Source organism: Heteronotia binoei, chromosome 4 (assembly GCF_032191835.1).
Source record: "Heteronotia binoei isolate CCM8104 ecotype False Entrance Well chromosome 4, APGP_CSIRO_Hbin_v1, whole genome shotgun sequence".
Lineage (NCBI taxonomy): Eukaryota > Metazoa > Chordata > Lepidosauria > Squamata > Gekkonidae > Heteronotia > Heteronotia binoei.
This window is the reverse complement of record NC_083226.1, coordinates 67,400,425-67,416,797: the sequence shown is the minus strand read 5'-3', so window position 1 is coordinate 67,416,797 and position 16,373 is coordinate 67,400,425. Positions and strand designations below refer to the sequence as shown.

Below are 16,373 nucleotides of genomic sequence, written 5' to 3'. Positions count from 1 at the left end.
TAGTCAGCAATCTTTCAACTTGTTATTCAAAGATCTGCAGCACCTTGTGTTAATAGCATACTTTCAAGATACACCATCCCCGATGATCTGTTAGGAATATCAATTGATAACTCCCAACTCAGAAACTAGATCTATAACTCTGCCACATATGGATCACATAGTACAAATTAATTAAATTCAATCATACTAGAACTCCTTACATAGTCAGCATTTCTAACTATGTACTTAGAGTGGCCTTTACTTCTTTACGCTTTTCATCAATGCCAATGGAATTGCTGGAGGGTTGCTGTAATCAAACTCCAATGGCCCAACACAACAATTTGTGGATCCCACATATCTGAGGACTTACCTCATTACATCCTTTTCTTTTTGTCCCTTATATTCTGATCCCAGAGCCAAATTTTTGGCAGAAATCTTATTCGGTATAAACTCATACCCAGTTGTTGAGAAAATTACGTTTTTGTTATTTGTGCTCCTTTCTGTTATGTCACACAGAGTCTCATTATTTGCCTTTGCTGCAAAGAAGATAAGTAATGTGGCAGTGAGAGGGGATGCTACTTAGGTATCTGTTGTTATTTTTGCCATGCTATAGTATTTGTGGTTGTATCTTTCTGTCTAATCCTGGTTCCGTATGATATTATCCTTTTTATTGATTGATTTATAGTATGTATACTATCTGTATTCCTTTTCACTGAGGGTTTTGCAAACTTCTTCCAAGCTTGAAAGGGCTCACAGTGGAACATGCATTAGGAATGCTAATTGTAGGCACCTGCATCATGGATTTGCTTACCTACTGATGTGGCGCTTGAATGCTGCCATAAACAGTTGAATGGAGATGGGTACAAAGAAGCCATTTGACAATGACAACTCAAGAAAAGCCCTAAGCCTAACTAAATCTTGTTTGCTTAAGCTACTAGATCATACTGCTTGAGAACAAACATATTTTTATATATAATATAGAAACTCTTGCTAAACGTGGTGTACAAGTAAAGTTCCCATATTTTTCTGTAGCACCCGAGTTTATAATCCACCAGATCCACCTGGGTACTTCGATGGACACGTATGGCCCATGTATCTGAAACATAAGAGAGAGATGGAAGAGAATGAAACAGACATTGGTATGATACCCATGGCTCTTCTTAATTTAGCTAGCTCATCTAAGCACTAGATGGTTGTTAGAATTTCAAACAGAATTCCCAATCTCTTTATCTCAAACAGTGCGATGGATCACTGGATCAAATAATCACTGAGAGGCATTTAACATGAAAAAGCAAAAATGTATTTATTTCTACAGGGACAGGGTACTGGGAGGTGAAAATAACAAACACTATAGAACTACATGCTTACACGATCATGTGCTTAATGGAAGACCACTTCCTCCTCCTCCTTGAAGTCTCTGCCTGAACAGAGCAAGTCACCTGATTAACTGACCAAACAAACAAAACAGGTTTTCTCACTTGATTGACAGCATTCAGTATCTTCTTCTTAGGTCATGCAGACAATAGGGAATCAAGTACAGTGTTAACCCTATAATGACTGGAACTTTAGAACATTGCAAAGGACATACAAAACAGATACATATTTCCAACACCCTTTCTCAATGCCTAATGTGCAAGTTATTATACATTCAATAGTCATTACTCATTATTCACTGTAACATTCACATCAACTAGATTCATCATTTAACGTAAACGTTCAAATCTAGCACAAAGTAATGGCTTTGTAAGTATATCAGCTACCATAGCTTCTGTACAACAATATTCTATCTTAATCAGCCCCTTCTGGTGTAGATCTTTCACTTGCTCACATTTAATACCAATAGATCTACTTCTGGCTGTTCTACTTTCCCATTTACATAGGGGGAGAGCCAGTTTGGTGTAGTGGTTAAGTGTGCGGACTCTTACCTGGGAGAACCGGGTTTGATTCCCCACTCCTCCACTTGCACCTGCTGGAATGGCCTTGGGTCAGCCATAGCTCTGGCAGAGGTTGTCCTTGAAAGGGCAGCTGCTGTGAGAGCTCTCTCCAGCCCCACCCACCTCACAGGGTGTCTGTTGTGGGGGAGGAAGGTAAAGGAGATTGTGAGCCGCTCTGAGACTCTTCGGAGTGGAGGGCGGGATATAAATCCAATATCATCATCATCATCATCACATAGAGCAATACACACTTGATTATCTTCATACATTACAATAGCTACAGGTTCTTTTATCTTGAAGTCTTTCAGCAGATGAAAAATCCATTCAAGTTCACTGCAGGCACTGGCTGCTGACACACACTCAGCTTCTGCTGTAGATTGTGCCACTATGGTCTGTTTTCTGCTAGTCAATTCTACAAGTCCATTTCCATAGAAAAACAAGTATCCGTTGGTTGATCTGTAATTGCACAATTTTTCTGCATAGTTTTCATCCATGTATCCAACTAGCCTGGGATTCTCAGAAGGTTCAATGATCAGTCTTAAGTCCGTAGTTCCTTTTAAGTATCTGGCAAGTTTCTTTACTGCATTCCAATCATGGTGATTAGGCAAATTTACTTTTCTGCTCAGTGTTCCAACAGCAGCTGTGATATCGGGTCTGGTAGTTTTACTCAGGTACAGGAGTTTTCCTATAGCTTCTCTGTACTCTTCAGTGTCTTTGAGTAGTTGACCACCCTGAGCTCTCAGGTATGCAGGTTCAAGAGGTATCTTAGATTCTTTTCAGTCTCTCATGCCAGGAGATTCTATAAAGTCCATAATCTTTCGTCTTTGGCACAGTTGAAAGGTTTCATCCTCGAGTCTCTCTGTCTGTATTCCTAGATAGTGTTTAATATCTTTAAGTCTTTTAACTTTGACCTCTTTGTTCAGCTTTTCAACAATGTCTTTAATGTCTTCTTTGTTCTTGCAGCTCACAACCAAATTGTCAACGCAAACCAGGATGTATTGATATTCTCCATCTTTAAGTCTAGTGTACATGTAGGGTTCAGCTTTCCCTTGCTCAAATCCTTGTTGCTGTAGTCGACCAGTTATTTTGTCATACCAGTCCTTTGTTGAGTTTGAAAACATAGTTCTCCTTGCCATGGACTTGAAAACCTTCAGGTATTTCCACGTAGATTTCCTCTGATAGCTCACCATTAAGAAACACTATCTTAATGTCTAGGTGCTCTATAAGCATATTTCTAGATGCTGCCACACTCGGTAGTGTTTTAAGTGTAGCACTATTGACAACTGGTGCAAAAGTATCTGAATAATCAGTTCCAAATTCTTGTGCATAGCCTTTGGCTACTAGCCTTGCTTTGTACAAGTCTACAGTTCCATCATTTTTGTACTTTTGTACCCATTTGCATCCGACAGGCTTTTTTCCTGCAGGTAGCTTTGTAAGAGTCCATAGATCTTTTTCATACATGGATAGTATCTCTTGTTCCATTGCTTGAATCCATTTCTCCTTTTCTTCATTAGGTAAATCACACACTTGTTTCCAGCTCTTGGGCTCCTCTTTAGGTTTCACAGTCTCTATAGTAATCTCACAGTATCCATATTTCTGTGGTGGTTGCTCTTTTGTGCTCCTTTCTGATCCATCTTAAAATGAGTGGAGGTTCTGTCGCTCCCTGCGGTGCGGTCCCCATTTCTCCTTCTGGTTCAGTAGAGTCTTCAGAAGGTAGACCTGCCGGTTCACCGGTGGTCATTTCAGGTAACCAACTATATCAATCTTCAGAAGCATCATCAGTAACCTCAGGATCAGATTCAGGTACACAGGGTGCTCTAGGCAAATCATTATTTATTTATTATTTATTACTTCCCATTTATATCCCGCCCTCTCCGCAAGCGGACTCAGGGCGGCTTACAACATTATAAAAACAATCAATCCAATAAAACATATAAAACCATAATTTACATATATTAACTTTAAAACCATTCTATAGCGCTATTTCAGTCCAGTATAGGCGGTATTAACTTCTCAACCAAGATCGCCAGCATTCTGTAGGATGTTCGGTGGCAGCCTTTTTTCAATCAAACCGCAAAAGCCTGTTTGAACAATTCGGTCTTACAGGCCCTGCGGAACGCAGACAAATCCCGCAGGGCCCTTACAGCTTCTGGGAGGGTGTTCCAAAGTTCTGGTGCTGCCACCGAAAAAGCCCTGATTCTCGTTATACATAGCCTGGCTTCTTTTGGGCCAGGGGCAGACAACAGATTTTTTGTCCCTGATCGCAGTGCTCTCTGGGGGATATATGGGGAAAGGCGGTCCCGTAGATAGGCAGGTCCCTGACCATAGAGGGCTTTAAAGGTTAATACCAACACCTTGAAGCGAACTCGGAACACAACAGGCAACCAGTGCAGCTCTCTCAGCACTGGCTGAATGTGCTCCCGTCGCGGCAGCCCCATTAACAGCCGTGCCGCAGCGTTCTGCACTAGTTGTAGTCTCCGGGTTAGCGTCAAGGGTAGCCCCATGTAGAGAGGATTACAGTGATCTATTCTTGAGGTGACCGTAGCTTGGATTACCGTCGCTAAGTCGTTGCGCTCCAGGTAAGGAGCCAGCTGCCGCGCTTGCCGAAGATGAAAGAAGGCAGATCTAACAGTGGCTGCTACCTGAGCCTCCATTGTAAGGGAGGACTCAAGAAGCACGCCTAAGCTCTTGACCTTAGGGACCGGTATCAGTGGTGCCCCGTCAAGAGCCGGCAGCTGGATCTCTCTCCCCGGACCGCCCCGACCCAGGTAGAGAACCCCCGTCTTCGTCGGATTCAATTTCAGCCGACTCAGCCTGAGCCAAGAAGCCACGGTTTGTAACGCCAGGTCTAGATTTTCCGGAGTACAGTCAGACTGGCCACCCATCAATAGATAGAGCTGGGTGTCATCTGCATATTGATGGCAACCCAGTCCGTACCTCCTGACAATCTGGGCAAGGGGGCGCATATAGATGTTAAATAGCATCGGGGATAGGACCGCTCCCTGCGGCACCCCACAACTAAGAGAGTGCCTCTGGGACGCTTCCTCCCCTATCACCACCCTTTGTCCCCGATCTTGGAGAAAGGAGGTCAGCCACTGTAAGGCAGATCCCCAAATCCCCACATCGGCGAGGTGGCTAGTCAGTAGCTGATGGTCAACCGTGTCAAAAGCGGCTGACAGATCTAATAATAACAGCACCGCAGAGCCGCCCTGTTCCAGATGTCTCATAAGGTCATCTATGAGAGCGACCAGAACTGTCTCCGTTCCGTGACCTGGCCTAAAGCCGGACTGGAATGGATCCAGTGTGGAAGTGTCCTCCAGGAATCCCTGCAGCTGAATCGCCACCGCCCGCTCTATGACCTTACCCAGAAAGGGAAGGTTTGACACCGGCCGATAGTTCGCCAATATGGCCGGGTCTGCTGATAGTTTTTTTTTTAAGAGGGGATGGACCACTGCCTCTTTAAGAGGTGTGGGAAAGATCCCTTCGATCAGGGACCTGTTGATAATGTCCTGTAGTGGTTCACGCAGCCACGTTTGGCTGGCCTTTGTAAGCCAAGACGGGCACGGATCTAACCTACAGGTCGTAGGGCGCACAGCTGCAAGGATCCTGTTGACTTCCTCCAGACTGAGTGGACCGAAGGAGTCCAGAATTGGACCAGAAGATGCGCTCGGTGCCCCAAGTTCATCTACTGTATTAATTATAGCGGGTAAGTCGTGTCGGAACGACGAGACCTTATCTGCGAAAAAACTCGCAAAAGCCTCACAGCCTATTTCCAATTCTCTATTATTTTGTTTGCCCTGCGGCAGTTCTGTTAATGACTGAATTATACTAAACAATTGTGTCGCAGATGCGATTCTGGACGCAAAGTGATCCTTCTTTGCAATCCGAATAGCCATCTTATAGGTCCTCATAAATGACCTATATGATGTTCTCGTAGCTTCGTCACGAGCGTGGCGCCATTGTCTCTCTAGTCGTCTTAATCGTCGCTTCATTGATTGCAGCTCCGGGGTATACCGCGGATCGTGATCGAGGATGAAGAAGACATCGGGGAGCGATTTCGTCGATGGCCTCGGAGAGCCGGTTATTCCAGGTCTCCACTAGCTCATCCAACGAGTCGCCGGTGGGCCAAGGATCCCGTATAGCCATTTGAAGCCGCAACAGGTCCATTTGACTACGCGGGCGAGCCAAAATCTGCTCACCGCCTAAACGGGACAGGGGTGGCATGTCCACACGGGCCTTCAGGGCCTGGTGGTCAGACCATGGCACTGCCTCGGCAGATATCTGACCCACTACTACTCCCGCCGCAAAGATCAGGTCTAGTGTGTGTCCAGCCTGATGCGTGGGCGCTGTTACATATTGGGAAAGTCCTAGTGCTGCCATGGAAAGCACTAGGTCCGTCGCACGAGTGGAAGCTGCGTCCTCAGCATGGACATTGAAGTCACCCAGGACTATAAGTCGAGGGTGCTCCAATGCCCAGCCTGCTACAGCCTCCATCAGGGACGGCAGGGCACTGGCCGGTGCGTTAGGCGGATGGTACACCAGCCAGATTGCCAAACTTTCCCCAACGTCCCACACCAGGCCCACACACTCCATGCCCTTGATCTCTGCTGGCGGAAGTATCCTGAAGGAGCAATCCTCCCGTATGAAAAAAGCCACCCCGCCCGCTAGTCCGGGCCTGGTGAAGGACAGAGAACCCAGGCGGGGCAACTTGGGAGAGAGCAACTGTCTCCCCCTCCCGCACCCAGGTTTCCGTCACGCAAGCCAGGTCCATGTCCTGCCTGGTGAAAAATTCTTGCAGGACTGAGGTTTTATTATTTATGGACCTGGCATTGCACATCACCAGGGATGGAGGCGAGTGTCTCCATTTGGCCTTCCCACTTGCCATCCTTGGGATGGGACACAGGCTGGAAGGGGAGCGAGCCCTCTTGTGTCTCATACTCCTTCCATTCACACTCTGCCTGCTCCCACCGCTGTACTTTCCCCTCCCCAGGAGCACTGGAATCCCCTGGCCCGACATCTCTTACCAAAGATTTTCCGAAGTCTGGGTCTCTCCGTCATCCACAAACACAACATTACAATGTTGTCTTATTCAGCTTTGGATCATAGACTCTGTAGCTGTTTCCCACTGAGGGATATCCTACTATGAATCCAATCTCATACCTTGCATCAAGCTTCCCTCTATTTTCTCTAGGAACATATGCATAGGCTTTTGCTCCAAAAGTTTTAATATGCTTAAGTCCTGGCTTCTTGCCAAACCAAGCCTGGAACGGAGTAATTCCTGTTACTTTTGAAGGTATTCTATTGTGGATATACACTGCTGTATTTACAGCTTCAGCTCACAGGCCTTTAGGTAATCCAGAATGCATCAGCATTGCTCTGGTCATTTCCTGTAACACACGATTAAGTCTCTCTGCACTTCCATTCTGCTTTGGAGTGTATGGGACAGTCACTTTGTGTTCAATCCCTTCTGCTTTCAGAAACTTCTTAAACTCAGTATTGCAATATTCACCACCTCCATCTGTCAGCAAGCTTTGAGGTGCACATCCAAATCTGTTTTTTAACCATGGCAACATATTCTTTAAGTTTATCAAGAGTCTCATCTTTTTGATTTGAGCATATAAACAGTGCTATATTTTGTCTTTGCTTCTGTGAAAACTGAGAAATTTATTTCTCCCAATCGAAGCTTTTATAGGCCCAACAACATCACTGAATATTGTTTTCAAAAACCTTTCATTATGCACACTGCTTTTTTCACATCTTTCCTTGGATTTATCGCAATGCACAACATCAAGTCCGCAATCCTTTAGCAACTTCTCAACACTCTGCATGCTTCTGTGTGCTAATTTATACATGCCAAGCATAAACACATCTGTGGTCACACTTTCTGCCTTCAGTCTAGCAAACAGTCTTTTCCACAACATCAACAGCATCTGACCTTTCACAAGTCCATAATATAATGAGCTCCATTTCTTTCATCCTGTTTAAAACTAATTCCAGAATTCTTCTGAATAATTTCACCATCATCTCTTTTATCAAGATATACAGCATAATTATTTCTTACAAGCACTTGGCTTGAAAGTAAATTCTCAATTGATTCAGGTGCATAAGCTACATTTTTCAGTCTTACTGGCATTAAATCTCCATCAGTGGTAAGCAATTTCATTTTGATCTCACCCACACCACAAACTAGTAAGGGTTTCTGGTTGGCACCTATAATTTCAGGTCTTTGTGTTAAGAGCCAGAATGAGAAATTATTCTTAGTCAACTTCAGTAAAATCCTATCAATGGCTGTGGGAGCTACCACCAGTTCAGTTTGCACTTGATTATCCCAGATGGTATGGCCTAATATTCTAATTAGTGTGTGACCTAATATGTTAATATTAGGCAATGTTGTCAAATATGCTAATGAGTTCCTGCTGGGATTTTTCTCCAAAAAAAGCCCTGGACCTAGGCATTTGCCTAGGGTGGCAGGTTGGGGTTTCTCTGTGTATGTGTGTGTTGCAAATTAGGCTCTCCCCACCTGACTTCAAATAGAAAAACAATTTACATTAATTTTGCCACCCTGAATCGTTCTCCCTTGGCAAAGCACTGTTTTTTAAGTTGATAATTTTGTATGGCCCGGGAATGATGATAGAAATATCCGAATGGCCCTTAGCAGAAAAAAGGTTCTCCACCTTTTTTCCCCACCTCAGTTTTAAAGAGTTGGTTTACTGCTGCTGTACAGCTGCTGCAGGGAATGGCTTTTTAAAAAATAAAGTAGCACCCAAAAGGGCTTGAGGTGCCACTGAGGCATTGGGGGAGGAAGGGCTCCTGCCTTCTCTCCTCGAAGCTGCTTTCCTGTGCAGGAAGAGTGATGATGGGGAGTTATTTCCTTGTTTTTGCTTCTCCATGTGGAGTATTCTGTGCACATGAAAAAACGAACATAGGGAGATGACCAGGAGGGGGAGACAGGAGCCCTTCCTTCCTCCTTGGTGGTTTCCTGAATGCCCTTGGGCTCTCCTTTGTTTTTAAAGAGCCATTCCTTGCAGCTGCTGTGCAGTTTCGTGGCATCTGAGTTGGGCTTGGGCAACCAAGATCCATCTCTTCATGAATATGAATGTGTGGTTTGGCCTTGACCAGTACAAACGACTAGGAGGGGTGGGAAAAAGGTTGGTCTCCCAAAAATGCTGTAACATGCCTCATTCAACAGTATAAAGGGAAGGAAAGATGTAGCCAAACATCAAGGGACTGGTCTTGCAACATTCTCTTGATGCACAAGACTCAGCTGTGGTTAGACTAACAAATGAAAAAAGCCAGTATTGGGTGGGGGAGTGTTACGGAGGCAAAAAGTATGTAATAATTCTGAATTACCCTAGTGGTATTTTAGATGGGTGATGCTGAAAGCTGTTGTATTTAGAGAAATTCTGGCTTTGTTGTAACTTGTCTGTTGCTTCTCTTTTTTCAGTTTATTTGGATGGAACACAATTACAAGATGATCTCTGTTCAAGGATACGTAATGATATACTACAGGAGCTGGAGAAGGCAAGTAAGTGACATGGGTTAAAATGGCATGCACTCAGTTCTGCTTATTTGGCTAGTGATTTCTCAAATGATCCTGCCTCAAGGGGTGGGAAGTATAAATAGAAGTAGTAGTAGTAGTAGCTGTTGCTGCTGTTACTACATGATATGAGCAACAAATTAGTTTCTTAGAAGCTTGTTAATGCTCATCCAGAGAGGTTGTTCACTGTCTTTCTGTGTTCTGAGCTTACATCTTTCCCATGAGCTTATGCTGGAAGTGGGTAATTTTACTGTGTCTACATTGGCTGTGATTGGGCCAGCTGTGTCTACATTGGCTGTGACTGGGCCAGTCACTCACGGAGATGAGACACAGTGGAGACTTGTGGAGAAAAAGTTCATTTATGGAAGCAAGTATACTTTATTTTTGCACTCCAAATACTGTGTGTATGTTCTTTCAAACTGGGGGGGAATCTCTCAGAAATTGGATAAGTAACAGTTTAGGCTTAGGGTTTGTGTTTTGCAGAGCTTCTGGGAAATATTACCAACCTCCATATTGGTTAAGGTCATAACAAATTGCTTAATTAAAAGTTTGTCATAGCTAACTGAAATGCCTTTGGTTGTATGGGATTGGATCCTACTGAAAAGCTTACAGAATGTGGAGTTAATGTTTCCCCAGCTCCTTTGTGCCTCTTCCCCCCCCCCCACCAAAAAATCTTCCAGCAAGAGCCAAGGAATGCTTGTAAATAAAATGAAGTAGGTACAGGATTGGGTACCTGACTCTTCCTCCTTACTGCAGTCTCATATACTGTAGTGCATTTTGCTTACAAGCATATCTTGCCCCTTGTGGAGGATTTGGGGGAGCAGGCCCAGTGTAAAGGTGGGGATTCTGAGAAACCCCAAGGCTTTCTATAGAATCCAACCCACAGTAACAATAGATTGCAGTTTGTGTTCTCTGGTACCTTGTGAAAAGAACTCATCAATTAAATTAACCCCCCCTCACTCATTTGTGTTTGTTTAGCCAATGACTGATGTCTAAAAGAAACTCTAGTCCAATATCTGTGAATTAATGTGTATATATTTTTCTTTCAGGTTAGTTGGGTGCTATTGTCAAGCATATATAGATCCTAAGAACTTCTGATATTTCTGGATGACAGCAATAACTAACCCATTAAAACCCACAGAGGATGTTTTCCAAAAGAAGGCCTTCTAAATCAATGTTGATCAGGACTGCTGGGATACTTCTATTAATGAATTCATTTTCTGCCTGTTTCCCATTGGAGCAGTGTCACACTGATGCATTTGCAAATACTTGCGATTTCTTGGTCTGGAGTCCTAAACAACAGCTGGGAACTTTGAGACTATATTACACTAGCCACTTTACTCAGGAAAGTGCCAGTTTTCTCAGCAATTTCCTCTTTTTGTCTTAAATGACAGTGACCTCAAAGGGGGGTGTAGGTTCCCCTCCATTCAGTGGACCTTGAAGCTAAGGTCTTTCTCATTAACTTTTCATTTTTATCTGCCCAGCACTACTGCAGAGTCAGACCTTAATACTTATAGACAAACAAAGGGAAAAGGAAGCTCTCTTCTCTTCTAAATCCAAATTTGCTGCTTTTGCTAAAGGTAGCATTGCTCTAGAGTAAATAACAGGGCGACCAGAATGCTCAAAGTAAATGTTAATTAGGATGGCAACAGTACAAGAGCATAATCCACATTCTCTCTACCATCACATCACTCTCCACCCTCACACAAATGTAGCTGGGAACTGCTATTATGTTTCTGAACATTGTTGGCACCAAAGTTAGGTCTAACAAAGAAGCTTGCATTCTGATATTCATCTAAGAGCAAAGGATTGATCATCTTACACAAATGTGAGATTTCTTGTGTGTCTAGCAATGTCGTTCAGTTAGAGACCGGTGCTGAGTGGAAGGTTTATAATGCTGTGTCTTGAGATCAAAACAGGCAAGGCACTGGGAGATCCTTCAAGGAGCATGAGGGAGACCCACTGTTGATCAAAGCATCTCTCCTCCCTCATGTGGTTTTCCACAGAAAAGAACTGCACACTGTTCAGGAAAAGGGATGAGTTTCCTTAGGGTAGAGAAGGATCAGCCTAGAGTATATCTGACAAGTCACTACTTCAAGACTGCCAGTAAAGGGGAATTCACCAGGTAGCTCTCTAGGTAGTTGATTCCACTGACTCTAAAAACGTTTTTCCTAATATCCAGTTGGTGCCTTCCTGCCGTTAATTTAAACCCATTGTTGCAAGTCCTCTCTACTGCCAACAGGAACAGCTCCCTGCCCTCCTCTAAGTGACAGCCCTTGAAATACTTCAAGAGAGCAATCATGTCACCCCCCTCAACCTCCTCTTCTTCAGACTGAACATTCCCAAGTCCCTCAGGCTTTCCTCATAGGACTTGGTCTCCAGGCCCCTGATTATCTTCGTCACTCTTTCCAACTGCTCCATGCTGTCCACATTCTTTTTGAAGCGAGATCTCCATAAATGCACCTCCCAAAACCCTCCATGTTTTTCAAACAATCTCTTCGTGACTTCAGTATACAATCTTAAAGTACTGTTGTAGTTTTGGCATCTTGTCTGTTTTAATCCTCATTAGTTGTGTGTGTGTGATGGGTTCTGAGTCTCCAATTCTAGTGAATGAGCCACCAAAACTTCTACTGTCTGCTAGTGATAAAGGTTTTTAGTCTACCCATATTTTTCCTGCTTTGACACTGTTACCCCTGTAAGCTTCAAGACGACGATCACCTTTTCTGAGTAATGATACACATAAGACTACTTCAGGGAAGAATGACAGAACTACTCCAGCAGATTCAGACTCCCATTTCCAAATGCAGTGGCCAGGGCTATTTTTTTTTCCAAGGGAGAGAAAGGGGAAGTTCTTTGACACTTCCCTTGTCATTTTTCTACCTTGGGGAAGACAACCCGAGCAGCTGCATTTGACAAAGGGAAAATTATTATAAAACTATGTCTAGTTTGTCCTAGCATGCTGTCTGTTTTAACATTAATAAAACTAGCGTATCTTCTCAGGCCTAATTCCAGTGGGCAATAGTGTCTGCTGCCATGGGTCCCATGTTGTAGGGGGCACCAACGAAGGAGGACAGATTCTCTGGATCCCATGGTGGGGATGTCTGATGGGGGCAAGTGTTCTGGGTGGCAGTGGCTTATTCACACCTGCCATATCTGGAGTGTGGCCAGCTGGCTTGTAGCAGCAGCTCCTGCCTACTTCACAAGGGGTGAGGGCTGCCCCTTGCTTAGATCCTGATAATGGGAAGTAAGTGTGGTGGTAGCCTGGTAGGAGGTGGCAGTGATTCTGGGGCTGCATCCTGGTTTCTGTTCCAGGATCCCAGAATCACTCAGACCTCTCACTCCTGCTGCTTTCTCATGCAGAGCACTCTTCATTTATGTGGTCTGGCTAGTTATACAATATTCAAGATCCCCTGGAAACTTACATCTCAAGATCTGAAGCAGCTGTATAACCTAAGGGGTGGATATATATGGCAGACTTTAATCCTCATAAATAAAGAAAATGCTTGTAACACAATGTCAGAACTAGGTTAATTTCTCCAAGAATCAACTAAATGCAGTGCTATGCAATAATTTTCCACCAAAGCACTTCTACATTTTTCTTCTAGAAGCCAGTGTGTCACAGCTGCTTTTATTTAATAGTTAATCTCTATTTACCATTGTTGCAGTATCACAAACTAAAGTTAACGAAGTGTTGCTTTTTAACAAGTTGGGAAGGATAAGAGTGGCTCTTGTGTGTGATGAAGCATCCACTGCCATGCTATGGGCTTGCAGTATGTGTCCAAGTAAAATTATCGGTTCAGAATTATGCATGCTGCAAGGCAGAGCTACCCTAACCCTTGCTTGCACGTTAGAAAGTATGCAACACTGTCTGTCCTCTTTTCCTATCATCTGCCACCTTCTGGAGCCACTGCTGAGGCTTTGCGTTCAGCTAGATAACTGGTTGTCATATCACTGTACATAACCCTTTTTCCTGTTTGTACTGGCATCAGGAGCTATACATGCCTTCCCATGTTCTAGGGTTTCCATACTCCTGCTAGGGGCAGGGTTTCCCCTGATTTTAGGGCCTCCTGCCTACTACCATGAAACTGGGCAGTGGTGGATGCCCCACCCCCAAAGAGCGCCAGGCCCAGAGTCCCCCACTGGTAGTTAAGACCTGGCAACCCTACCGTGTTTTTTAATAATAAAAATATTTATGACCTGTCTTTCACCTTCCAAAGAAACTCTAGGCAGTTTACAAGAAATTTAATCTGGGTGAGCTTGCCACTAATACTTGAAAGACAAAAGTCTATACGGCACAACTCATAATGGCTTTTTAAAGGGAAACCCTCCCTCAAATGGTTTCCTGAATAATGTTCCTTTGCAATGTATCTTAACACTGCCAGGGTTGATTCTGTTCCATAGTAACACCACCAATGAAACGGCTTGTGATCTAATTGCGGCATACCTGATCACCATAGTTTATATTCATCATGTCCTCAATCAGGAATAAAATGGTCTGATGGGTTTATACCAGGAAATATAGTCTTTTTTTGGTATATGGATCCCCAAGGCATAAAGGGCATTAAATAGAACAAGCATTTTGAATTGAAATTTAAAAATGAACAAGCATAAACTTGGGCAAATCTGCCTGATCCAATAAAAAAAGCTAGTAGCCTTATTCTATTCTAATTGTCTTTGAAAGTAGATTTAACAAATCTATTATACTCATGTCATTCATAAACAAATGAAATTTCATTATTAGCTGGCTAATGGCAAGGAACTGTCCCAGAGAGTTCTGGCACTGAAATGTCAAAATGAGGAGGGAAAGTTATGAACGTTGTAGTGTTGCATTTAGTGATTCTTGGCATACTTCCTTGTGTATGAAGCCCTTGCCCAGTTTGAAAACTGGAGCTAACCTACTTGCAAAATTAGTTTATTGAAATTAACTAGTCTATTGCCAGCTTCTCTGATTTCAGAGCAGAAACTGCCTAGAATATTTTTGTTTGTAAAAGGTATGCTCTTTTCACATGCATAAGCCCTTTTTCATGTTCTAAAAAACAAAACAAAGCTTTCATTTTTATTCAGCAAGTTATGCCCAACAGAATATTTAACAGTATATTCAATTATATTTGAATAAAGGTGCCTTTTAAGCCCCTGACTTTAGAATTCATGCAGCAACAGGAATATAAATTTATAATTTTATTTCAGAAGCTACTTTGTGAGATAATCTTGTATCACCAGATGATGTATGTTCTAATTGTTTTTAAATAAACACAAACCTCTATTTAAAGACAGATTCAGTAAACATGATTTAAATTCTAAAGGAGTTGCTATCCATAGCATATACATCTGCAAATTTCATAGGGCAAAGTTTCAGTGGAAGTATTAGCCAAACTAATATAGAAAAAGGAATCTATCTTGTAGGTGAGGTAGATCTTCGCCTTCTGCCATGTTCTAATGAAGGCTATTGAGAAGTATCCTGTGGGTGTTGTTTTCTTCAGATGCCAATAAATGCTGAAAACTACTATAGTGGAAACTTGCATATGATGTTTAGGTTTTTGTTTGCAGCTATGATTTGGGGACAACAAAAAGCAGAAGTAGCCTATTCCTTAAAGGTATGTTTCATATACAGATTGATCCAGTGCATGCTCAGCACTTACATTTAAGTGAGTCTTATATTCACATAACTACATTCTAGTTTATATAAATGGCAGTTCCTTCTTCAGGACAGGAATAGGGCAGATGGCTTCCACAATACAGAACGGAGTTTTTTGACCATTATAGAAATGTAACCTAGTTTCTTCCTTACTGTCTCCAACTCCTTTGAGCCCTTAGTAAGAACTGGGTAGCTTGCAGCATAAAATTACACATGGTGCCAGGCTTCCTTTTTAACCTAGCACGGTGTAGTTGTTCATGTAAGACTAGGATCTGGCAGGTTTGAAATCCCCATTCTTTCATGGCTACTTGCTGAGTGAACTTGGATTAGTCACACGCACTCATCCTAATTTACTTCAAAGGGTTGTTTGAGGATAAAATGGAGAACAGAACTATGTAACTTGCTTTGGGTCCTCATGGTGGGAAGATGGGGGTGTATATACAGGGAAAATAAATTTTAAAGCAAACTTACTCACAGGTAAGTACAAAAATGAAAATGTCAGGATACATAAAACGGATTCCAATGTCTACACTAATACAGAGTATGGGAAACACGCAGGAGGAACCAATATAGGAAGGAGCTATGATCTAATTGGCATTACTCAAACTTGGTATGATGACACAACTGGAATATTAGGAATGAGGGGCACAACTTTGTAAAAAGGGATAGACAGATAAGGAAGGGCAGAGGAGTAGCATTATATGTAAAGGAGGTATGTACTTGTGAGGAAGTACATGACTCAGAATATTAGTTCAACTGAGTCTAGGAAAAATAAAAGGAGTAATAAATAATAGTATGTTTGGGGGGGGGGGTGTCTACAGTAGATCACCAAGCCAGGCAGAGAACTTGGATAAGACATTCTTAGAACATACTACAAAGTTCTTAAAAAGAAAGGACACAGTGGTCATAGATTTGTTACCCGGCTGAAAGATCATACCCAAAGAGTGGTTGTGAAGGGATCTGAGTAAGGGAGCTTTGACCCTGAAAATCTAGGTGCAGTTTAATGTGCTACTGAATTTGAACTTAGTTCTTCTGCAAGCAGCTACCCTCTGAATCTATTACAAGGATAATTCTTGGGAGTATATAGTCTAAATTTTTTGCCTTGCAATACCTCTGGATCTGTTATTAAATTGTGAATGGAAGGGGGAAGTGTTATGTCTCCACCAAAGTATTATAATCTACAATTTGTACTCTACAAAATGTAGACTGCCCAATGGTCGTCCCTTTCTTTTGGCCATTTGGAAACAATGAATTCATAGACAAGCAGAAGGAACTAACGGATTACAAT

General features: G+C 42.8%; 1 protein-coding gene and 1 long non-coding RNA gene across 3 annotated transcripts in view; one reads left to right on the top strand and one right to left on the bottom strand.

Annotated features, from left to right (window-relative positions):
• NMRK1 (nicotinamide riboside kinase 1) overlaps positions 1-14,719 on the top strand; it is a 42,893-nt gene extending 28,174 nt beyond the window's left edge. For both annotated transcript variants that reach the window (XM_060237476.1, XM_060237477.1), the window contains exons 7-9: positions 1,012-1,118; positions 9,358-9,438; positions 10,500-14,719. In XM_060237476.1, the coding sequence (XP_060093459.1) occupies positions 1,012-1,118; positions 9,358-9,438; positions 10,500-10,504 (193 nt within the window). In that variant the 3' untranslated portion in view covers positions 10,505-14,719. The remainder of the gene's footprint in view (positions 1-1,011; positions 1,119-9,357; positions 9,439-10,499) is intronic.
• Positions 955-16,373, bottom strand: part of LOC132570615 (uncharacterized) — a 16,053-nt gene continuing 634 nt past the window's right edge. The window contains exon 2 of the long non-coding RNA XR_009555335.1: positions 955-1,075. This is a non-coding gene — a long non-coding RNA (uncharacterized LOC132570615). The remainder of the gene's footprint in view (positions 1,076-16,373) is intronic.